A 22,851-nucleotide genomic window follows, 5' to 3' on the forward strand; every position below is an offset into this window, starting at 1 on the left:
TTCTGCCTCCTGATGTCCTGCTCAGACCTCTTTGCCTGACTGGCATAAACAGTAAGCTTTCCAGAGGAGGGACCAGGCAGGCGGGAGCATTTGCAGAGCATGTTTAGCCCCAGAAGGTTCTGATTTTTCACAGAGGTTATCGTAACACTGATGATGTTGAAGGAAATAACTGTGGGCGCTTCTGTGCTGAGCAAGGGCCCTTGTAAAGAAAGCCCGTGTTGCCTGCCGTTCTGCTCACACACACCAGGATCCTTTTCAGGGCAGCGCTGAATATAACTCAGGCACTGGAGAACCGCAGGGCACAGAGCGGGGCTCCCGCAGCTGAAAAGCAAACCGCTAATTCAGTGGTGAGAAGGCACGGTGTGTCTCACACCCTCCATCACCCCGGGGCTCGTCCTCTTCCCCGCCGTTGGTCCGGCTGGATCTATGCAGCATTTCCCAGATGCTGCTTCTGCCTCTGTTGACACAGTTCCCCATCACCGCGGTAGCCTGCATCTCTAATGTATTTCTCCTCCGGTGAGGCAGGGAAATGTTGTCCCTCCCTGTGCAGCACGGAGGTGCTGAGCTCCCACTGGGGAGGCTTACTGGGGTGGCCTGGAGGACACAGCCACAGAGCGGGGATTTGGAGCTCAGCCTGTGGACGCCGGAGCTCATACCCCAGCCACTGCACCAGCCTTCCTCCCCTTCCGCAGGCTCGGAGCCAGCAGGGACGCTGCCGGCGCCAGCTGCTCTAATTGAGCTTTGTAGAATAAACTTGTGGAATTAGCCTGTTGGCTGCTGGGATAAAATCCAGTGCTGAGTGCAGATCAAAGGAGGCAATCTTGCTGATGGTTTGCAAGGAGACAGCGGGACCCGGGCTCCTTCTACAGCTCTGGAAAGGGCAGCGTTCAGCAGCCGAGGATGAGGACGGAGCGTGATAGACGCTGCCTCTTCGACGATACATGCGGTCCAGGCCCTGACAGTCAAAGCTACAGAAGCCTTGGGAGAGATCTGACACTGGTGATAAAAGTGGCCAAAGCCAGGCAAGAGACAGCACTGATTCAGAGAAAGACAATTTCTGGGTGCGCCATAAATTCGTGGCTTTTCCTGGTAGCATGGAAGGAGCAGACAACACAAGGCCAGGCTCTGAGCCCAGCCTACAGAAGCAACATGGTTTAAGAAGGAGAAGCCTGCCCTTGCCAGGTTTCTGTCCGTCCTCGAGGGTGAGACACTCCGGCCGAGCAGCCGTGGGGAGAGCTCAGCATGGCAGGAGGAGGAAGAGGGAGAAAGCCTCACAGAGAAAGCACTATCTGCTAGCAAGAATAATAAGCTCAGCACATTCCCTGTGTGGACCTTACGGTATGGACATGGCTGGTCTGAACACACGCAGCAAATCTGCCAGGTGCCACCTGCTCCCACCCCCGCTAGATCGCACAGGCAGCAAACTAAAAATCAGATTCGCAGCACGTGCACGGTAAAGTTGCTTTATGGCCGTTTTTCCAGCGTTCCTGAAAATCCAGTCAAGCACTTCCCTGAAAAAGCTAGCGAGCAACTGCCACGCGAGGAGGGCAGGTTTGTGTTTCAGCCTCCAGGACACCCAGGAGAGGGATGAAGGTGCTGGAAAGGAGGCCACGCGTCGCACCGAAGCGCCTGGCCTGGGAGAACAGCAGACCGAGAAGGCAGATGAAAGTGCAACGGGAAAGATGGGATGCGAAGAGGAAGGCCAGGGAAGGACGGAGAGCTTCCCAGCCTGTGAACACCGGCCTGTGGCAGAAGCCAGTTCATATACGGCCAAGGTTGGTTGCAATGAGAGCCCAGGAGCCAGCAGTGAGTTTTGCTGCTTTAAAGATGATGACGATGACTTCGGAAGAAGAGTCTGACCTGAAGAGGTGTGTAAACGTCAGGCATCTCCGCCGGAGGAAGGCGTTAAGGCTGAAGACTATTTCCCCTGGTTTCTGGGTTTGTCAAGAAGCGCGGGGCAGCAGAGACTAAGCATATGGCACAGGCATACGGTGTGTTTGTTGTTTAGTGAGGAAAATGAACCCAGCTGGCTATTTTTGATGCATTTGTTATAGGAGTGAGAAAAGGAACTGCTGGAAAATAGTGTTTTAATGTGAACATTAGTCTTCCAATCCTCAGCTGCCTCTCTGAGTGGAAGTACAGCCACCCAAGCTGGAAAGCAACCCCTGTTTTAAGGCTTTCCAAGGCATCTTCAGTCAAGGCAGAGGTGATCTATTTTCTAAGGAAAGGTCCCTAACGGGTTGGGCACTCGGACTTGCTTTCCTTCATCTAAACCTGTCAAACCTCTGGGAACACTGCCTGAGCTGCATCTTGTCGTCGCTCAGCAGGAGGAGGCTGCTGCTCAATGCGGAGCCAGCTCACAGAGCAACAGCTCTCCAACAAGCCCCAAACCATGGTGGAGGCTGATGGTGGTGAAGGCTTTGGACTGGAACGAGCCCCTCTTTTATGGATTTGCTAACACCAGCACAGAGCCCAAAAACAGAGAAGCGGAAGACAAGAACAGAAAACCAGATGTGAGCAATTTATCCTGGCTGTTCTCACAAGCATCTTCCAGGGAGGAGTGATTAGCCTTATTAACTGATTAAGTGATTAATTAACTGATGAACTGAAATTATGGATCAAGGATCAAATGATTGAAAGCAAGTGTATTTTGAGTACTTTTCCGGGAAACGACATACCTGACGTGCCTTTAACGAAAGCTGGAGGCCGGGCGGCGAACCGTTTGCGGCAGCGGTACGCGGGGCCAGCAAGACGGGACGAGAGTCGCAGCATGGCACAGGAGACGGGAGGTGCGGTGCCTGGCGCGAAGCGGAATGCGAGACAGACCCGCTCCCTCCCCTCTTGTAGTAAATTTGACCTAAATGTGGCAGCAAATCTCACCTGCTTCAAGACTGGATTTTTTTCTTAGCACCTTTCTTCCCCTTGATAAGAAACTGGAAGGTTATGTCCATGCCCAGGGGAGCATTTATCCCACCCCGGGCACTCCCTACTCATACTCTTTCCTCCGACCCGTTCCTATACCCAACTCTGTCCCCAGAAAAGGTAGTTTGATGGGCTAAGCCGAAACTGCACATGGTCCAACGTCTCTGGGAGATGGTAGCAGCATTACATCCTCTTGTAAGCACCTCACACAGGCTCAGGAGCGAAGAGGAAGCTGTGGAAAGGACAGGATTTTGGTTTGTCAGTCCATTTGTCATCATTTCTCTTCATTCATTCCTTATTTCAGTTTTCTCTTCAGAACTTCTTGGTCTTTTTATCACCATCTCCTAAGCAGTCAGCCCCTCTGAGCCCATTGCCCTGTCTCGGGAGGGCGAGGGACGGGCACTGTGGGGGTCACCTGGAGCTGTGATCGCACCGAGCCACCGCCAGCAACCAGCGAGGCAGTTCCAGCACTAATGGTGTTTGTCTCCAAAAAGGCTGTTTAGGTGAGACAGTTACAAATTGTATTTTATAAACTGTATTTCTATAAGTGGGTTTTTTCGCTAGCGGGGAAAAGTGCTTTAATAATCCCACTTCTGATTAATGGCAGGGTGTCTTGGCAAAGCAAAGACTGCTGCGGCTTCGATTCTTTCTCAAGGAGGAATTACAAGCGGTAAATAAAGAAGAAAATGCACACACCTCTGCCTGGAAAATATTGATCTAGACTCTTCTTAGGTAAAAGATACCCAGTAAAATTCTCTAAAGAGTTAGTTTTTAGCTGAAGAGATGTGTAAACTGGATCCTGCTCTTTTTAGGGGTAGAGAAAATTTCAATCACTCTGGCATGTGAACATCTGAGATTTAATGATTTATTGCCCTCACTCCCTGAGAAGAAATACTATCCCAATTACTGAGACAGGGATCTGAGACACATGCTGTATTAAATCGCTGGTTCATGGTCTCCTAGAGAGGCCGCAGGGCTGAATCCTAACTTCCAGCCCCAGGTCTCCCCTCCAGCAGGTCAAGGAAAACCATCAGGGACAATGCAAAACCTTGAATACCACACTGCGAATACAGCAAGGGCAACTGCAATTCTCATTCTTCGCACATCTTCACCTCTCAGAGTAAGACAAGTGTTTTGTAACAACCTCTAAACACAAAGTCAGTTGAATGATCATGCAACTACAACCTGAAAAGTACCTGCTTTTCTACAAAACCATTGCAGAGTTTGGAATATATTTTTATTTCAGGAGGCTGTGTGTGTGTGTGAGAAAATTAAGAGGCACAGCATTAAGTCGTGTTTCCTGTCCTGACACATGGCTTTATTGATATACGTCTTGTCCAGAGCCCTGTAAGTCTGTTCTCTATCAAAGTCATAAATCTCTTAACTTCCATCTCCATTTTTATCTGTCAAAACAGGAATTTACCTGCCAGACTTTACAGTAACACCATCTCATGTCTGTAGAGCAACCTGGCACAACTAGACGGGGACTGCATGCTAATAGTTGAAACCGTCATTTGACTAAGCTGAGGATCAGTATTCTTCCAATACATGATTTTAGGCCACGTAATTTGAATTCAAGTTCTTCCAAAGGAAAAAAAAAACAAAATTCTTGAGATTGGGCTGTCCTTTGTGTGGTTGTGAAGCCCAATTTACCTTCCTAAGAGTAGAGGATAGACGGGAGGAGGAAATTTGTTACAACAACTTATCCCATCCCGCTGCTATCAGGCAAGTCATTTACACCAAAACCATTCCCGACAGACATTTGCCTACCGTGGGCTTAAATACATCTGCTAAGAGAAGTTCCACATTTCTATAAAGTTTAATCATTACCACCGGAGAAGATGTTTCTGACACCTCGCCGTCGTTTGTTTGAGCTGCCATGCTTTCAGCAGGCACAGAAAACAGTGTTTTCTTCCTCTTTGTGACAGCCGGGTGCAAAGTAAATGGTTTTGTCATGTGTCACCCCCAGCTTTTCTACTCAAAAGCCGAACCCAAGCTTTTTAATCAACAGGGCAAATTAACTATCATTAACGTCACTCTCTTCCCACTCCTACGCGTTTTTGGTACCAAGCGCTCATTAAGGGGGAGCGAAACGTCGGGAAATTATACTGTCACGACAGAAGGCACAATAAAGGGGGAGACACACGACAGACAGACAGACAGACAGACGGGACAGACACCCTCACGGCCTGCGTGGGCCCCCGCGCCCTCCCCGCCGGGCCGCCACCCGCGGGCCCTCAGCAGCAGGGACAGGCGGTTCCAACGGCCTCGCCCACGTAAACCGAACACGGAAAGGAACTCCAGCGGCCACGGATGGCGTGACCGGAGGAGGAGACACGGCCACGGCCAGGCCCACCGCCGCCATCCCCGGCCCGGCCCGGCCCGGCAGTCCGCCGGCGGAACGGATCATAGAGACGCTCGCATCCACCCGCCGAGCACCGCGGCTTTTCTAGCCCGACCCTCCCGCACCTCTATGGCCGTGCCGTACCGCGCACCCTGCGGGCGGGGGACGCTTTACGGCAGCCGCGCTCTCCTCCTTTGCGGTTTGGTTGTCGGGTGGGGTTTGTTTTTTTTTTTTTTTCCCCCTTTCTAATTTTACGACGGCGGCGCTCGGCGGCCCCGCTGTCGCGCGGCGCTGACGCAGAAAGGGCGGGCCGGGGCTGCGTGAGGCCTCTTTCCTCGCCTGCTGCCGCCGCCGCCTCATCATCCTCATCATCATCCGCTGCCATCGGCGCCGTGACGGGGCCCCGCAGGTGAGGGGGGGTGCTGGGGCCGTCCTCCGGTCCTTACCGCCTCCTTCCCGCGGGTATCGGGACCCCCGGCCCCGCCCCGGCGCTGCCACCGGTTCCGGTGGGGGCCGGCTCCCCGTCCCTCCCCCTCCACACGGGTCTCCCCGTCTCAGCCGCGGCCGATCCTCTCGGTACGGGCCCGGCGGGCGGAGGGGGGCCTCCCCGCTTTCCCCTCCCGGTGGCACCGCGCCTTGGTCTTTGCCGGGACAAGGCCGCGGTCCCCGGTGACCCAACCGCAGCGGGTGTCACGGCGTGCGGCAGCTGAGGGTTTGGTTGGGCTTGTTTGCTTTTTTTTTTTTTTTTTTTTGGCTTTTTCTCCTTTCTAGAAGTTTAAAAAAATGGCGAAGTTTGTGACACCCGTGATCCAGGACAACCCCTCCGGTTGGGGCCCGTGCGCCGTGCCCGAGCAGTTCAGGGACATGCCCTACCAGCCCTTCAGTAAAGGAGACCGCCTGGGGAAGGTACCTCTGTCGTGCCACAGCGCGTTGGGCTGCTGCCGAACGAGCCCTGCGTGCCTTCTGGCACCCCACCTCTGCGCGCTGCCGCGGGTTTTCACTTCTTACTCCTGTGGCTGCTCTTCTGACACCCTTCGCAGTGCATCCTGACACATAGCACAGTTGTGAACCATTAGGAGTGCTGGGGAGCAGAGGTGGGAGTTGAAAAGATTAGTTCTGGAGTGTATGGCGGTGTTTGCTTCCACCTTCTTGAAGTCCTGCATATATAAAGTCAGAGCTGGGGGGGAAGATGTCACATTTGACTCGCTCATTTTGACTGTTTATGTTTGTCCTTAGGTGGCTGATTGGACAGGAGCCACATATCAAGATAAAAGATATACAAGTACGTGTTGTCTGGTGGCTGCTCCCGTGGTTTATTTCCTACAAAGTTTTCTTCAAGCGTCATTCCTGCTTTCATGGCTCACACCCACTCTGGTGGTTACCTGCGCACCTCAGCAAGAGAGGCTGCTTAAATGAGGAAGTGTGCCTTACGCTTGGGAGAGCTCTCCCTGTCCTTAGGGCTTACTCCTGATTTTTGTACTGCCTCATGACTGGGGCTTCTCAGGGAGAGGCTTGGAGGGGGAGAAAACATGCTGGCGTAAGGCAGGAGTGCCGATTTGTGCATCAGACTTAGGTGAAGGCAGTTGGAGGGAATTCCAGGGGATAAAGGGACAAAGTGCTGGGGTTTTTTCCTAGAAGCTTGGTGTCAAGACGCTTTGTTTTATTTCCAGACAAGTACTCGTCACAGTTTGGTGGCGGAAGTCAATATGCCTATTTCCACGAGGAGGATGAGACTAGCTTCCAGCTGGTGGATACAGCACGAACGCAGAAAACAGCGTACCAGAGGAATCGTATGCGATTTGCACAGGTAATGTCTTTTCAGAAACGGGCTCAAAGGAGAGCTCAGCGGCACAGAATTATTTGGAACTAAAACGTTCTCTTTTTTCCTTCCTTCATTTCTGCAGAGGAACCTCCGGAGAGACAAGGACCGTCGGAACATGCTGCAGTTCAGCATGCAGACGCTGCCGAAGAGTGCCAAGCAGAAGGAGAGGTGGGGCTGCAGACATGAGCGTACCGTACTTGGGTTGGAGTCCGTGAGCATACTGTTGATAAATTTAGGAAGTTACTGTAACAGAACCCACTAGAGCGAACAGTCAGCAAAGAGGAATTTCAGGACATTTCAAGCCTGACGTTCTGCTGATGTCAGCGGTAGTTACAAGCATGGACTTCAAACAGCTATCTAAGAATTTAGGAGAATTTTTTAATCGTATTCAGAAAGTAAATACAGCGTTTTAAACTTCTGAAAACTGTGCCGCAATATTTAGAGATGAAGATATTTGAAGAGTAAAGAACAGAGCTTTTAATGCCTTGGGCATGTTGATCAGCAGCTCAGTAAGCGTTTCAGCAGCTCAGTGCCTAAAAGCATTGCTCCTCTGATGGTAATTGGGAAGCATAGGAATGGTTGTGGCGTGTAGGACTCAAGAACTTCTCTTCATGGCTTTTCTCATATTTCTCATTTTAGAGATCGTTTGCGCCTACAAAAGAAGTTTCAGAAGCAGTTTGGAGTGAGGCAGAAATGGGACCAAAAATCACAGGTAAACTAGCAAGCTTTCTGCCCCCTGTGATGGTTTGGTTTTTCTGGCTGCGCTCACGGGGCAGCTGTTCTTGCACAAATCCTGATGTGCTGCGTCTCTGTTTCTCTCTCTATCTGTCCTACCTCTGGCCGCACAGCAGAAGCCTCGTGACTCCTCTGTTGAAGTTCGCAGTGATTGGGAGGTGAAAGAAGAGATGGATTTCCCTCGGCTGATGAAGATGCGCTACCTGGAGGTGTCGGAGCCACAGGACATGTGAGTTCCTAAAACGGCTGTTTGCTTGCTGCCTGAACTGACCGGATTTTTGGAAAGCAGGAGGGCAAGGGCCTCCTGGCCTGGTCCCAATGTTCTCCTTGAGGTACCCAAAGGAGGGGAAGATAGTGGAACACCCCACAGGCCCCTCGGTTCCCTGTGGTTCCTGGGTGGTGGTCTCTGTAGGGAGGGTATCAAGATGGTTCTCTTATCTCTGCAGAGAGTGCTGTGGAGCCCTAGAATACTATGACAAAGCCTTCGACCGCATTACAACAAGGAATGAGAAGCTACTGAGGAGTATTAAGCGCATCTTCCATACCGTCACTACTACTGATGACCCAGTTATCCGAAAGGTACGTTTACTGGTTTGTAAAACCCAGTAGTGTATTTTTTAGTGCGTGCTGTTGTTAGAGACCAGCTGTCGCCATCAGACCGAAGTTAAGAGAAGGGCAGAAAAATTCCAGATCCCTAAGCTTGCAGAGGAGAAGAAGCATTAGCTGGTATCATTATTTTTCTTACGTCCAAGGCAGAGCTAGGTTAATGCCAAACTGGGAATGCTGGGCAACGAAAAGCTGTAATTCTGGAAGGGCAAGCAGACTGGTACTTGAGCTGTGTTGAGAAAGAAACTTCCATGTCAGAGACCTGGTTCTTGAGGTTTCTGCTTTTGGAGATGAGGAAGGCTTGGAGATTTCTCTCTGTGACCTGATCAGCAATAAGGAGCCATGCTTTTTCCCAACAGAATTAACATTTTGTAATAGAAGTTTCTTAGTTTTTCCTTGTTTGGGTGAGGGTGGGCCTGGATTGCTGGGTAGTACCTCACACTTTGTCTAGCTATCGGTGGTGTACCTACCAGTCTAGCTTCCTCACCATGGGAGAAGAAATTAATAGTCTGGTTTGCTAACGCTTCTTGTCCTAGCTGGGGAAGGGAAGGGGTGTCTGTTCTTGTCGCTGAAACACAGTTTTCTCCTGCTCCTTTATCTGTAGCTGGCCAAGACCCAAGGGAATGTGTTTGCCACAGATGCCATCCTGGCCACACTGATGAGCTGCACTCGCTCCGTCTATTCCTGGGACATCATTGTCCAGAGAGTTGGATCCAAGCTTTTCTTTGACAAGAGGGACAATTCAGATTTTGGTGAGGAAAAGTTCTGAAAGAAATTTCTGTTACAGTAGCTAAAGGGTCTGATTTTCTTTACGCTTTTTTGAGTTTATTTTATGTCTCGGTGTCAGAAGACTGAGACCCCTGGAACAACCCAATTACTGCAGTACACTTGCTAGCTGTGGGCGTAACTTCAGTATTGATCTGCTGCACTGTGGGGCTAGAGACTCACTGAAGCTGACGTAGTTACTCCCCCAGGTATAACCACTTGTGTCTGGTTTTCTTCCCAGACCTCCTGACAGTGAGCGAAACAGCCAATGAACCCCCCCAGGAAGAGGGCAACTCCTTTAATTCTCCACGCAACCTTGCCATGGAAGCTACCTACATCAATCATAACTTCTCGCAGCAGTGTCTGAGGATGGTAAGGTTGAGCAGTGCTGGGTGGTAGGGTCTGTGTTTCAGAGAGTCTCAAGAAGAGACGTCACTAAGGCTGCTTTAATACAGCATAGAAGTGTTTCAGTTGACAGAAGTATGTTACACTGATGTTCTTTCAGTTTTGGAAGAGGTGGGATTACTTCTCGTGAGCAGTGTGACTTTGTTGTGGAAAGATTTTCACCTTTATTCCACAAAGAAGCAATCCCGCTCCCATTGGTGAAGCAGGCAGGCTTCCGAGTACTCTTCGTGAAGCTGAAGTGCCAGTAGGAGTACAGCTTACAGTGAAGTGACTAACATGAAGATGAGGCTTCTCATCACCTGTCTTAATATTTTAGTGGTTTTCTACATAAGGGAAATTGGCTACTGGTGCTATAAGAGAATATTTGTCCAGTGGGGGAGAGCGCTCTCGGGTTTTTTCTCCTAACATTGCCCTTCTGTTTTCTTCTGCAGGGAAAGGAGAAATACAAGTTTCCCAACCCAAATCCCTTCGTGGAGGATGACATGGATAAAAATGAAGTAGCCTCTGTTGCATACAGGTATGTTGATCTCTCTGGTGCCCAGGTTTGGCAGGGGGGCAGGATGTCAGAGTTATACAGAGACAAAACAAGTTAGGAGTCTTATTGATAGAAGCTTTACCATGAGAGGCATTCCTGGACATCCTCACGGTGACCAGATAAAGCGGGGAAGGGATTTTGCTGAGGGCTTACATGGATCTGGAAGAGAACAAGGGTCAGAAATAACCAGCTGGATTGTTTGTTGGCAGATACCGAAGGTGGAAGCTGGGAGATGATATAGATCTCATTGTCCGCTGTGAACATGACGGAGTGATGACAGGAGCTAATGGAGAAGTGTCATTCATCAACATCAAAACACTGAACGAGTGGGATTCCAGGGTGAGGAAGAACGAGATCCCAAAGCTAGCTCTAACTGCTTCACTGCTGCCTGACGTGCCAGGTACAGCAGGCAAGATGAGACAAACATCTGGCGGTGTTCCCCGCGTGGTTACGTTCCACCAAAGGAGCATAACTTTGGTGGACAAGCCGTGCTGATGGGATTCTCCCCCAGATGCGGGGTAGCTGGTTTGAACCCTCTTGTCCCCAGGTGTCCGACACAGTAGCCAGTCTGTTCCCATGCTTCCCTCATGAACTCTTCCCTCACAAACTTCCCTTCCTAACCAGTGCCACAAACGTTGGCCAGTCCCCACTCTTTGCCCTTCTCCCTTTCTGGTGCAAGGGCTTTCCCTGTAGGTTGCTGTTCGCATTCCCTTTTATGGGATCGTAAGGTAGACAGAAGGAACTTCCCTGTGTGATGTCAGGGTAGCTGAAGAGATGACTGCTGGTGGCTTGTTGGGTTGACCCTAGTTTTGATTCTCCCCTCAGTATTGCAATGGAGTAGATTGGCGCCAGAAGCTTGACTCTCAGAGAGGAGCTGTGATTGCCACCGAGCTGAAAAACAACAGCTACAAATTAGCCCGCTGGACATGTTGCGCGCTGCTGGCTGGATCAGAATATCTTAAACTCGGGTAAGACAGCGTTTTCACACCAAACATCTTTCAGGTGCATTTTCCATGATTTAACCCAGTATATGTCAAAGCAAACCAGTTGTAGAATGAGCAACCGTAAAATCACCCCGCATTTTGAGTGGCCAAGAGCGGAAAGCTTGCGGTGAGCACACCAGCCTTCGTGTAAGCTGCTTCCCCTCAGCATCTGGCTGATGTGCCCCCCGTCGCGGCTGACCTTGTGAGAGACCTCAGCACGTGACGGGCAGGTGGCCTCCGCGGCGCTCTCGGCCTGTTTGCCGAGATTGCCAGCAAGGGAAATAAATGCAGTGACTGTGCTACCTGTCAGGAATTTGATTTGAGATCTTCAGTGCCCTGTTACTGAGAAATTGGGTGGAGGGGAGGTATCACCACAGCCCTTTTTGAACTGTCGGCTTAAAATCAGTTGAGCCTGTTCTGCGGATAACGAACAAGAGGCATTTGCTAACTCGGTTCTGGTGGTTCTGCGATCCCAGGTTCCGTCCTCGGGTATGGGACTGATGCATTTGCATCTGTTTAATTCCAAACTCCTGGCTAATTGTGCTGTTGCTTAATTTTTATCTGTGGGACTAACCTTCTGTATCTTTCGTACCACCCCATCTGATTTGGGATGGTGGAAGGATTCCAGGTACATTAATGATTGACAGCTTGTAGCCAGGAGATCCTCTTAGCTTTCAGTGTTGGAGTATTAGGATTTCTCAGCCCAGAAAACAAAACTAAGATGATCACGCTGCTTTTCTTGGAGTCGTTATTCTGCTGGCTGTGCTTAACCTCCTGACACCCCTCTGGTTTCTCCTTGCCCCCCTAGGTACGTATCTCGTTACCATGTGAAGGACTCTGCCCGCCACGTGATCCTGGGCACGCAGCAGTTCAAGCCAAATGAGTTTGCCAGCCAGATTAACCTCAGCATAGAGAACGCCTGGGGCATCCTGCGATGCGTCATCGACATCTGCATGAAGCTGGATGAGGGGAAGTACCTCATCCTCAAGGACCCCAACAAGCAGGTGATCCGGATCTACAGCTTGCCTGACGGCACCTTCAGCTCTGATGAAGATGAGGAGGATGAGGAGGAAGAAGAGGAAGAGGAAGGTTCGTAGCATACTTGGTGATTTATGCTTTTCAGTCTTCTGCTGGTCCAGATGATAAAGACCAGATCTAAAGGGTGAGATCTGACTAGTGCAATGACGAGAGGGGAGCGAGGCTGGAGAATGTGTGGTCCCGAGGATGGGCGCTCGGTGGTGGAAAAGGCGTGGGTGACGTTGGGCGTACGCGGAAGCAAACCGAGCGGAGAGTTGGAAACGCGGATGTCGTACCTCTGTATGGATACTGAGCCAGGACTGATTTTAGCAGGGGTGGGGGAGAGGACCCAGGTCCAGAGCACCGACTGGGAAAACGAAGCCTGCCAAGGAGCCCTTCGTTCAACGGCCCCAGGATTTGGGGGAGTGGGTGGGTGCCGATTTCTATTGGTACTGGGGTATTTTTTTGTACTACAGTTTTAGAAACGGGAGTGACTGTAAGATTGAGACACATTTAAAATGCGTGGTGACCTAGCCTGACTGAGGTAACTCGGTGAAGGCTTTTACCAAGTGACTGTTGAAGTGGAGCGATCGCTAGTCGGTCGGTCGGGGGGTTCGGAGGGTTGGTGGTGCCGCAGCGGAGAACCGCTGCCTTCGCTTCGCTGCCTAAAACCGTCTGCGCTCCCCGACGCGTGACCTGCATGTGCTCTGTCGACAGTGGGAAACCGCTGGGACCTTGGAGCTCTTGCTTCTGTGATAGGAAAAACACCTTCCAGCTTTTTTTTTTTTCTTTTTTTTTTTTTTTTTTTAGGCTGTAAGCTTAGCCTGGCTGCTCTGGGTTTTATTATGGGAATTTTAGGTCGCTGCGTAATTTGCTCTGGAATATAACTTGTGTAATTCCAAATGATGCGTGTGTGGTCTTGGCTGACGGACAGGTCTGTAGGTGGGGGGGGGACAGGCACACTGAGGTGGCAAGCTTGTTTTTTTTCTCATTCTTTGTGGCATTTCCTTGACAGAGAGGGATTAGTTGGGGGGGTTTGGGGTGGTTTTCTTTCCCCAGCCGCACTCCCTTCATTGCTGTTTCTCTTCTCTTTCAGAGGAGGAGAGCTGAACCCCGCGGGCTGAGCTGCGCCTTCGCACCCGCCTCTTCTGCAGAGAAATCATGAAGTGGGGCGGGGGGGGGAGGCGGAGAAAGCCCAATAAAGTCACTTTTGCTCAGCGGCGCGATGTCGTGTGTGCCTGGGGGGGTTACGGGTACCCGGCCCCGGGGGCGGGAGAACCCGCTGGAGCCGCTCTGCGGGAAATCACGGCGAGCGCGCCTGCCCCTTTAAGAGCCCAGCCCCGCCCACCCTCCCCCCAGACACGTGGTACGGTGCGGGCGGCGGGAAGCGGCGGCGCCGTTGTCACGTGACGCGGGGTGGCGGCGCGGCGGGCGGCCCTGCTCGCTCCTCCCCGCCGCCCCCCCCCCCCCCCCCCCCACCGGCGGCGCGGGAGGAGCGGCGCGAGCTCTATGCTGCAGGTGCGGCCGTTGGCGGGACGGGGCCGGCGGGCCCGCGCGTCACGTGCGGCGCCTCGCGGGTGGCGGCCACGCCCCGCACGCCATTGGGCTGGGGGGGGGGGGGGGGGGAGAGAGAGAGAGAGAACATCGAGGCCGAGACCGGTCCCTATTGGCGGGGGAGCGAGGGCAACGCGGGGCACCCCATCTCCCATTGGCTGATGGGCTTGCGCCTCCCTTTCCCATTGGTTGTTGGGGCGCAGAGGTACGGCGGGGGGCTGGCGGCCACTAGCCCACAGGTGTTGCCCTGCCTTCCCGCCTGCTGGCCCCACGCTGTCTGCTATTGGCTGGGGCAGGGAACCCTGTGTGCCCATTGGCTGGAAGACCTGGGACCCCTTTTGCTAATTGGCTGGGTAGGGAGCGGGGCCCCGCCTCAACATCCCCACCCCGGCTTGGGGCCCTGAGGGGCGGTGGTGGCATCATGGCGGCCGGGCCTGGGCAGGGACTGGGCAGGCTGGGGGGGTTGGGGTCTCTTGTGGGGAGTCCTGCGCCCACCGGGGCCGCTCGCCCCTGGGTGACGCCTCCCCGGTCCTCTCCCCCACAGGGGCGGCTGTCCCGGCCCCGTTATGGCCCCGGCGGTCTGCGGGATGCTCCTGGGGCTGGCCTTGTACACCGGCAGCCTGCGTGTGGTGAGCGGCGCCGCTTTCCTCTACCACGACTACTGCATCATCGGGGCCGGCCCCTCGGGTTTGCAGGCGGCCTATTTCCTCCAGCAAGCCAGCCGGGATTACGTCGTCTTCGAGCGGAGCCACGCTCCTGGCAGCTTTTTCGCCCTCTACCCTCGCCACCGCAAGCTCATCAGCATCAACAAGCGGTACACGGGCAAATCCAACAGCGAGTTCAACCTCCGCCACGACTGGAACTCGCTCCTCAGCCACGACCGCCGGCTGCTTTTCCGACGCTACTCCCGCGACTTCTTCCCCGACGCTGACGCGATGGTGCGTTACCTGGAGGATTTTGCCGCCCTGCTGAAGCTGCGGGTTCAGTACAACACGGCCATCGTCCACGTGACGCTGGAGAGGAACACGCAGGCCTGGAACGGCCACTACTTCCTCCTGACCGACCAGGACAGGCAGAACTACAAGTGCAGGTAACGGCCAAACCCAGGCTAGCCATGCTGCTCTCCACAGGTGTCTTCGAAGTCTCAAAATCGCAGAATAAATTAGGTTGGAAGAGACCCGTAACGGTCATTTCGCCCAAGCCCCCTGCCCAAAGCAGGGTCAGTGACGTCGTGTTGCTCAGAGCCTTGCCCTGTTGAGGCATGAGTATCTCCAGGGATGGAGGTTTCACAGCCTTTTAGAGCTTTAACTACCGTCACAGGGGAAAAACATTTTGCAGGGATCAGTGGGGTGGGTGGGTGGAATAACTGCTCCTGGGAAGGCATTGCCTTTCACGAGCCACTTTATGCCTCAGACAGCTGAAGAGCTGGCAGGGCAGACACAAACTGGCTGCGATTGCCATCACCACAGGTTCCATCCTTGATAGGTAAGCTTGAAATCAGTTTTGGTTTATCACTAGATAATTGCTCTCTGTGAAAAAAAAAAAAAAAAACCACAGTCGTACTTGTTGTAGCCACTGCTGCCTTTGTTACAAATTTGAGCAAGTCAGTGCGGCGACACCTCACCTCCATTAACCCACATGTGCTTAGAAGTATGCCCCAGCCAACCAAAGCCTTGGGCTAGCGCAGAGCTGGCAGGGGGGAACAAAAGAAAAGTGGGGCTGTTGCAGCAGAGGGAGGCAACTGGGAGAAAAAAACCTTCAAGACTGCTGGTCCCTGAATTCCCCTTCCCCTTGTCACACTTATGCGTGTGTATCCCGTACCGTCACTGAGCTACATTCCTAAAAACCTAGAAGTTACTCGTGTGAACATACGGAGTATATTTCTCACCTCTCCTGAGAACCTCAGCTCTACGACAGCAGGTCGTGCTGGCTGTCACTTGGAGGTGTGCTGGCTGGCAAGCTCGGAGGGGACAGAAGGCAATCCAGGACACCCACGCACCGCAAGCGAGTTGCTCTCGGGAGCTGTGTGAGCAAGGCTGGGACAGCAGACAGTCGCTAGCCTCGGCTGCCTGGTGTTTCTGTCTAAGTCACAAAAATTTCCTTAAGATTCAAGTAAAAGTTCTTATGGAGGGATATAAAAAGATTACTGTATTTAATTCTAGCATTAACAATTAGTGATGTCGCTAACGTGTTTTTATGGCTAAGAGTTACATTTTAAAATACCAAAACCATTTTCTATCCCTCTTAAAAATTACTTTTGTTCTGCTGCACTAAAATGCAACATAAATTTTAAATCAAAGTAATTTTTTATGCAAAATATAATCAACCTGTGAAACTTTAGTATTATATATATTGTCAGTAAGTACATATGAGTAGTACTTGCACATTTATGAACAAAGGAGGGAGATGTATATGTACAGCACCCACACTGACTTTTGCTATATATAATGACACTCCTAGTTGTCTTTGTTGGCCTGAGGATAGGGAAGAGAGGAGCAGGTCATTAGGTGAAGCTGGGGAGAAATTTCTTTTGAAACCACGACCTGTGCAGCTGATCCAGTGTGGCTGCAGGGGGCACGTCACAGCCATCTTCCACAGTGGGAGGAGGAAGGAGTGATGAGAGGGAACGATGGCCCCATTCCCGTAATTCCTGTATTTCCTAGTGCCATCCCTGTTTTCGCAGCTCTTTGTTGGTCGCCACTGGGACATGGGTCCCCAACGTGGTAAACTTTCCTGGTTCAGAATATGTTGAGGGTTACGAGACCGTGTCCATCAGCCCGGAGGATTTTGCTGGCCAAACCGTGTTGATCTTGGGCCGAGGGAACTCGGCCTTTGAGACGGCGGAGAACATTCTGGGCGTCACGAATTTCATCCACATGGTGAGCCGGTCCCGTGTGCGCCTCTCGTGGGCTACCCACTACGTCGGGGATCTGAGGTAGGAAACCACTCCTTTTTCTCTTTCTAACACAGCTGGAGTACGAACAAGGAGAATCGCTACTTGCCCAGGCGATGAGCCACACTGGCACAGGAGGGGCTGTGGTCCTGGGGGTGGCAGAGGAAACATAGGGTGTTCTACCTTTATGCCCTTGGTTTAAAGCAGTCCAGGCTGCAGTTGCTGAACACAGGAGCTTGATGAGAGCTCTTCAGGGTCTGTGTGAAACAGGAAAATGTCCGCTTGGAAACTATCATTAAAAAGTGCCGGCTCCCAAGTTGTTCCCTTGCTTGCAGTCACAGAGGAGAGCTGAGAGGTTGACCGCATCCTGCAAGGGCAGCGAGGCTGTGTTACCTGTGCTGTTCCTGTGAGCCCTGAGGCTCTGGGAATAACCTTTGCACTGAAGGGGAGTGCAGGATGCCTGGTGAAGGTGTCCCATTTTCAGCAGCTGAGACAGAACCGTGGATCCCACCTCTCCTCGTTTCTTTTAGCCGTTCTTACATTCTTTTTTTCATAGAGCAATTAACAACGGCCTGCTGGACACCTACCAGCTGAAATCTCTGGATGGGCTTCTGGAGGGTGACCTGGAAGATCTGGCTATCATCAAGGACAAGAAAGGGAAGCTGCACATCACGCTCCGGTTCTACCTGGAGAACAGGAACACCAGTGCAGGCATCGACTCCATCACCCTCCCGCAGGACGAACTGGATAATTTTGCCACCCGCGCACCTTACGACCGTGTCATCCGCTGCCTGGGCTGGAAGTTTGACTTCTCTATCTATAACAGGTGAGGGAGAAGCAGCATCTCCAGGGAAGCAGGTGTTTAGAGCGAAGGGCCTGAGTGGGGAGGAAAGGGAAGGTCAGGTCCTCTGCTGGCAGCATTGCCTGGACCTCCGTGTGCTCAGAGCTACCTGGTGCTGCTCAGTCCTTTGTTTACCCTGCAGCTATGGCCATGTCCCAGTGCGAACGTGTGTGCCGCTGCCCTCTGACTGACGGGCTCTAGAGCTGAGCAAATGGCAGTGTTGGGACCTGGGTGACACAGAAAAACTTGTGCCTTTTAGAACTTAACATCCTGACCTGCCAGATCACATGGACAAGGCTAGCAGTGTTTTGTGTTGGTTTTGGAAGGAGGATGGTACAGGTACAGATCACTACAGAAAGGTTTTGTCTGCTTATTTTCCCTGAGGATGCAACCTTCACTCCACCTTGGTTTGTCCCCTAGTACAACCTGCAGTTGAAAATGGTACTGCTACCTTCACTGTCTTCCAAAATTCACTGTCAGCTGGAATTTGATCTTGTCCAGAGCTACCTTGAGATGAGCACTCTTATCTTCTGGAAGACCCTTGCTGTAGTAGTAAATCCCACTGAAGGCTGTGGGGGCGTGAAGCAATGTCTTAGAGTGGCTGGAATATGTGTGCCTTATCAGAAACTCTTTTATTTTTCCACCCCCACCTTTCCTGACAGCCTGCTCTTCTCTTTTGCACATCAGATCCCTTAGAATGATGCCAGGAAAAGGGAATAAAAAGAAGTATCCTCAGATCAAACCCAGCTATGAGTCCAGGGGCACTCGAGGGCTCTTTGTTCTTGGCACTGCTAGCCATTCTGTTGACTTCAGGAAATCTGCTGGGGGCTTCATCCATGGATTCCGGTATACAAGTGAGTACTGGGCTGTACAGAAAGGGCAGAGGTGGGAATTGTTCCTCCCTTCGAAGGAAAAATTCATAGCTTGCTGCTGGAAAGAGATTACCCTTAGTCTTGTGCTGGCTGTAAGAACAGCAAAACACAGCCAAGCTGCAGCTGCATCATCTAAAGTGGAGGAGAAGTGACTTGGGGTCATATCTGAAGTTTTTGGTTGTCTGTCTTTGTTTTGTCTTGTGTCTCTCTTGCCCATTGTCTCTTATTTATGTAACACAATAGATTTCTGCCTGCCAGATGCGCTGCCTCGTGACAGGCTGTGGGTGAGAGGTCTGTGCTGTGGAGTTAAAACCCAGCGGCTTTGGGCAGTAGAGAGAATTTCCATCTTTATGTGTGTGTGCCCATCCTTATCATTAAAGGACTGCTCAGAAGTAATGAAATATCCCTGAGGACCCCCCACCCCCTCAGCAACCACTTAGCATCACATCAGCTTTCAGAGGGCATCTCCACTGCAGTTACCAGTGATTGGGGTGGGAGATCCTGAGCACGGATGAGCTGTAAAGCTTATTTATTGTGTCCTGCAAGTATCTGTGTGTGCCGCAGCAGAGCGATCAGATTTCTTAAAAGTGTAAGCTTAGATTTTTAAATAAGCTGTCTTTGTTTCTCGCAATGTCTTAGCTCGCGCAGTCCACCGCCTATTGGAAAACCGTCACCATGGTGTTCCCTGGCCATCCACAGTCTACCCTATTACACAGCTGACCAATTCCATCATCAAGCGGGTGAACGAGGCCTCGGGCCTCTACCAGATGTTCAGTGTCCTGGCTGACATCATACTGCTGAGAGAGTGAGTGAGTAATTATTCCCAGCACTGCACTCCACCATCTCATTCCTTTTTCTTTACCATTGCTTCCTGTGGTGCCACCGCACAAATTGCTCTATTGCTGCCATTACTGTCACGTAGGCAGCCACCTCAAAACCTGTACCACTGCCACAACTGGTGCCAGTATGCCCAATTGTGCCAATTACTTCTCTCTCTTAAAGGGCTGAAATGGTCCAGACCTTCCCTCTAGGCTCAGGGGCGTAGTACCCTTTTACTGTCCCCAGGGAAAAGCTTTCCTTGAGCAGTGCTAATATAGAGAGGAATCCCATAATCCAGGAAAATAATGGAATCTTGTAACAGTATCTGCAGCCTTCATAAGCTCTGTGGCAAGTCCAGGCCAGATCTGTAACAACCAAAAATAATTACTCTCTGATGGCTCTTTGGCCTTAGCCTCGACCAGCCAAGGGGGTGTTAGATCCCAGCTGGCTTTTCTCTGGTGGAAAAGTCCGGTGGTTTTGGTTGCAATTCACAGGAATGCCACAGCATTTGAATACCTGGAAGAGTACCCGGTTGGAGTCCTGGCCGAGCTGGAAATGCAGACAGGAAGAAAGGCTCCCAATGGGCTGTTTGTCATCATCATGGAGTATGGGAGGAATTTCTCTGGGGCTGACAAGGATGTCTTCTACTACAACCGAGCCGTGGGAGAGGCACAGCATGCCTGGCAGTCCAATTTTTTGCACCCTGTTATTTATTATTACAAACGCCTCCCAACAGGTAAGCTTTCCTGCCTCTCCCTGCTAATTATCTGATACGAGCAAAATGGAGAGGGATGAAGATACTTGAGAGCCAAAGGGGAGGGGGGGCTGGTACCTGAAGGCATTGTACACCCTTCTCCTCCACTTCCTTCGTGTCCGTCCTCTGGGGCATCTGCCATCGCTGGGTGAGCTGAAAAAAAAGCTGGGAGTTAGCAAGAAGTTTCCATCGGTCAAACTGATATGGGGAGTGGGGTGGGGGGGTTGTACCAGAGACCTCACATTTGAGACTAGGAACAAACAGGCCTGCTGGGAATTTCCCCATTCCCAAAAAGAGGAACGTTGCTTTCCTTTGGCTGGCACCCTGCGTGTATTTTGCAGGGTCCCAGCGAATGAGGCTGGGTTATCGCCAAAAGAAAGCTGCTCTCTGTGGCCGGCCCAGGTCTGAGAGGTCACGCAGTGATAGAGGCAGCCAAAGGCAAGGGTTTGAAGATGAGTGTTACATCCAGCAAACAAATACGCTCAGAATAGATTTCCTTGGGAAATGAGCGTGCTGAATCTTCATCTCCAGAAACCTAGGGTCAGGGTCCAGCCTGCCTTGCACAGACAGAAGCGTGATGGGTAGCAGCATTAAAGCTTGAACGCGGCTCAGCCCGTCTGGCAGTCCTTGCCCAGGGGGAAGGGGAGCGAAGTGACAGGAGGTACTGCGGGCAGGGACAAGGGGCAGCTGTGCAGTGGCAGGGCTGTTGAGGACAGAGCTAGCAGAGGGGATTGCAAATGAAAGTAAGGTAGGGATTAAAAGGTCAGGACAAAAGCTGAAACAGCTGTCATAGCTGCTTTCCACTCCCCAAGCTCTTTTTAATGCCGTTTTGATTCTGAGAGATTCCCTTAATGTTCTCTTGGCAGAGCGCGAGATGAGACTTCGGCCCCCAGATTGGCCTCTCCCCCGCCCAGATGCCGTCCATCACATTGTGGAGGACTTTCTGACAGACTGGACGGCCCCGAACGCTCACATCCTGCCACTGAGGCGGTTTTTGGAGAACTGCCTCAGCACTGACCTGCGCAATTTCTTTGCAGGTAATTTGAGCACAGGGTCGAGGTGGCAGGAGGAGGAGGAGGAGGGATGTGAGGGACAAGCGACAGGAGCGATCTCTTCTACAAATAGCCGAGATCTCCCTGTGGCGAGCTGGTGGTGTCACCATCAGTCACACCTCTTTGGTGCAATGCCCAGATGGTAAAAAGTGCCGGTGCTGTGTGTATGTTCCCAAATAGCCTTTGTTCTTGCTCACTACCAGAAAGAGACTGCCCCAGGCACACCCGGATTTAGGGAAAGGTGTATGACATTGGGTTCAATCCCTTTTCTAGCTGCAGCTTTCCTGCCTCCTCCATTATCTGAACATTCCTTTGTGCCATCGGGTACCAGATCTCTTTTCGGGTACTGATGATGGGATTGCTTTCCCATGAGAAATGGGAGCGCTGGCATGTGAGAGCTGGAGAGCCTCTGCTGCCTGCCTTCCTGGTCTGAAGACTGGTCTGGGAACCTCCTGCAGGAACCCCAAGTGGCACACAGAGGGAAGCGATCCTGTGGTACGAAGAAGATGCCAGGGGGCTGCGAGCTCAAATCCAGCTCCTTTTCCTCTCGGAGCGCAGACTGGAGATCCCACCCTGCATCTCCTGAGCTCTGCAGAATTAAGTCAATTATTCTGCTGCCACCCAGGGCAGGGTGCTGGGTGGGAAACTCCAGTCATCTTCCCTCATCCTCTCTGCCTTTTGTTTTCAATGAGTCCTTGCAGAGTTTATGGGAATTTTTCTCTAGAGGGTACCTCTGCTGAGCCTGATTTTTGATCCTTTCCCCCACAGAATCCTGTTTCCTCTTTGCCTTCACTCGTCAGAAGCTGCCTCCCTTCTGTCGGCAGGGGTACGTGAGAATGCAAGGGCTCATGGGGAGCGAGGGGCTCCGCCGCCACGCGGTAGATGCCGGCCTGCTGGAGGATTACACTCCCACAGACTATTCGGGCGACAGCCCTCCTGACAGCCACGAAGGGTCGCAGGACCAGCTGCTGAGAGATCACGCGATACCGGTTCGTCCGCTGCAGCATCTTGTCAACACCAAGGACGAGCTTTAACCTTTCTCGCTCCACACTGAAACCCATAGGTGCTGTTGTGACAATATTGTAATGGAGATCCACGGCAGGATTCTACCCTTTCCCGTGCACCTTTTCCATCCCCACGCCTTCCACCGACCGCGAGTTGCCAAAGACCTGCTCGGATCTTGCTGTTACAAAGAGGACCAACGTGCTCTGAAGAATAAGCGAGGGGCCAAAATCAGTGACGCTGAGGCTCCCATGTTGTCCTTGCAGGGTTCAGAGTTGCCTGAAGATGGTGTTTGTGTTTATCTCACAGACCAATATCTGCAGCGACGTCCAGGGGTCACACGAGAGAGTGCAGGAACCCCTGGGTAACTGAAAATGTCACGTCCCTCTTCGGAGGTGACCCGCTCGCGCCCTGCGGCAGCCCGGTGCAGGCTCTCTGCTCCCTGGATGCCGTATGCTGCGTATACTTGAAGATTGTTTGTGCGCTGAATCCCGAAGCGGTACTCCAGGCAAACTTCCTGGTATTTTTCCTGCATTTGAGTTAGGGCAGCTGTGCAGCTTGAGTGGAGAGGGGTGTTTTTTAGTTATTGTATAGGTTGGATAATTTGTCATTTCCCAGAGAGCACTACAAGGGACCCTTCCCTCCATGAAGGAGGAGTTGCTTGCCTGGAATGCCTGGGACACAGAGAATTACGCTGAGTTCGGCTCCGCTGTCCTCACGTTTTTCTTCTCCCGCACCAAGCAGCCTGAAAGGTTAGCCCCTGTCTTTTATAAAGCATGACCAATATTTCTCCTATTTGCACTATGTCCCGTCAAGAAAGTTTCAGGTGGACTTTGATGTTGTTAAAATGCTCGTTCTCTTATTTGATTCCGCTCCAGTCACCTTGAGATCTTACCAGCAGTGACTGGGAGGCCGTCTGCACTTTATTGC

The 22,851-nt window shown here is 51.9% G+C and overlaps 2 protein-coding genes across 5 annotated transcripts; both read left to right on the forward strand.

Moving 5' to 3' along the window:
- Positions 1 to 5,516: 5,516 nt before the first annotated feature.
- On the forward strand, positions 5,517 to 13,351 carry EIF3D (eukaryotic translation initiation factor 3 subunit D). Of its 4 annotated transcripts, none has more exons than XM_041129623.1 (16): positions 5,517 to 5,675; positions 6,038 to 6,172; positions 6,503 to 6,548; positions 6,937 to 7,073; positions 7,171 to 7,256; positions 7,728 to 7,800; positions 7,937 to 8,052; positions 8,270 to 8,402; positions 9,034 to 9,181; positions 9,436 to 9,566; positions 10,031 to 10,116; positions 10,344 to 10,473; positions 10,960 to 11,102; positions 11,926 to 12,206; positions 12,465 to 12,563; positions 13,231 to 13,351. In XM_041129623.1, the coding sequence occupies exons 2-16, from the start codon at positions 6,050 to 6,052 to the stop codon at positions 13,242 to 13,244; spliced, it is 1,746 nt and encodes a 581-aa protein (XP_040985557.1). In that variant the 5' UTR covers positions 5,517 to 5,675; positions 6,038 to 6,049; the 3' UTR covers positions 13,245 to 13,351. The 4 variants fall into 4 exon arrangements, with proteins under 4 accessions (XP_040985557.1, XP_029896268.1, XP_040985559.1 ...); XM_030040408.2 differs by having other exon boundaries at positions 12,468 to 12,563; XM_041129625.1 differs by having other exon boundaries at positions 7,940 to 8,052.
- Positions 13,352 to 13,522: 171 nt separating this feature from the next.
- FOXRED2 (FAD dependent oxidoreductase domain containing 2) lies at positions 13,523 to 22,758 on the forward strand. The gene is made up of 9 exons (XM_030040407.2): positions 13,523 to 13,652; positions 14,233 to 14,778; positions 16,372 to 16,623; positions 17,138 to 17,407; positions 18,110 to 18,276; positions 18,934 to 19,099; positions 19,608 to 19,849; positions 20,734 to 20,904; positions 21,688 to 22,758. Exons 2-9 carry the CDS (start codon positions 14,255 to 14,257, stop codon positions 21,951 to 21,953), a joined length of 2,058 nt encoding a protein of 685 aa, XP_029896267.1. The 5' UTR covers positions 13,523 to 13,652; positions 14,233 to 14,254; the 3' UTR covers positions 21,954 to 22,758.
- The last annotated feature ends 93 nt before the right edge of the window (positions 22,759 to 22,851 follow it).

This window comes from Aquila chrysaetos, chromosome 17 (assembly GCF_900496995.4).
Source record: "Aquila chrysaetos chrysaetos chromosome 17, bAquChr1.4, whole genome shotgun sequence".
Classification (NCBI taxonomy): Eukaryota; Metazoa; Chordata; class Aves; order Accipitriformes; family Accipitridae; genus Aquila; species Aquila chrysaetos.

What these genes read in the sequence shown, in the direction of transcription:
- EIF3D (XM_041129623.1), top strand. Translation starts at nt 6,050, where the DNA reads ATGGCGAAGTTTGTGACACCCGTGATCCAGGACAACCCCTCCGGTTGG. An exon ending in GTGTCGGAGCCACAGGACAT is followed by an intron (nt 8,053 to 8,269) that starts GTGAGTTCCTAA and finishes TTATCTCTGCAG; the next exon opens with AGAGTGCTGTGGAGCCCTAG. An exon ending in TGAACGAGTGGGATTCCAGG is followed by an intron (nt 10,474 to 10,959) that starts GTGAGGAAGAAC and finishes TTCTCCCCTCAG; the next exon opens with TATTGCAATGGAGTAGATTG.
- FOXRED2 (XM_030040407.2), top strand. Translation starts at nt 14,255, where the DNA reads ATGGCCCCGGCGGTCTGCGGGATGCTCCTGGGGCTGGCCTTGTACACC. An exon ending in GACTTCTCTATCTATAACAG is followed by an intron (nt 17,408 to 18,109) that starts GTGAGGGAGAAG and finishes TTTGCACATCAG; the next exon opens with ATCCCTTAGAATGATGCCAG. An exon ending in TTACAAACGCCTCCCAACAG is followed by an intron (nt 19,850 to 20,733) that starts GTAAGCTTTCCT and finishes TTCTCTTGGCAG; the next exon opens with AGCGCGAGATGAGACTTCGG.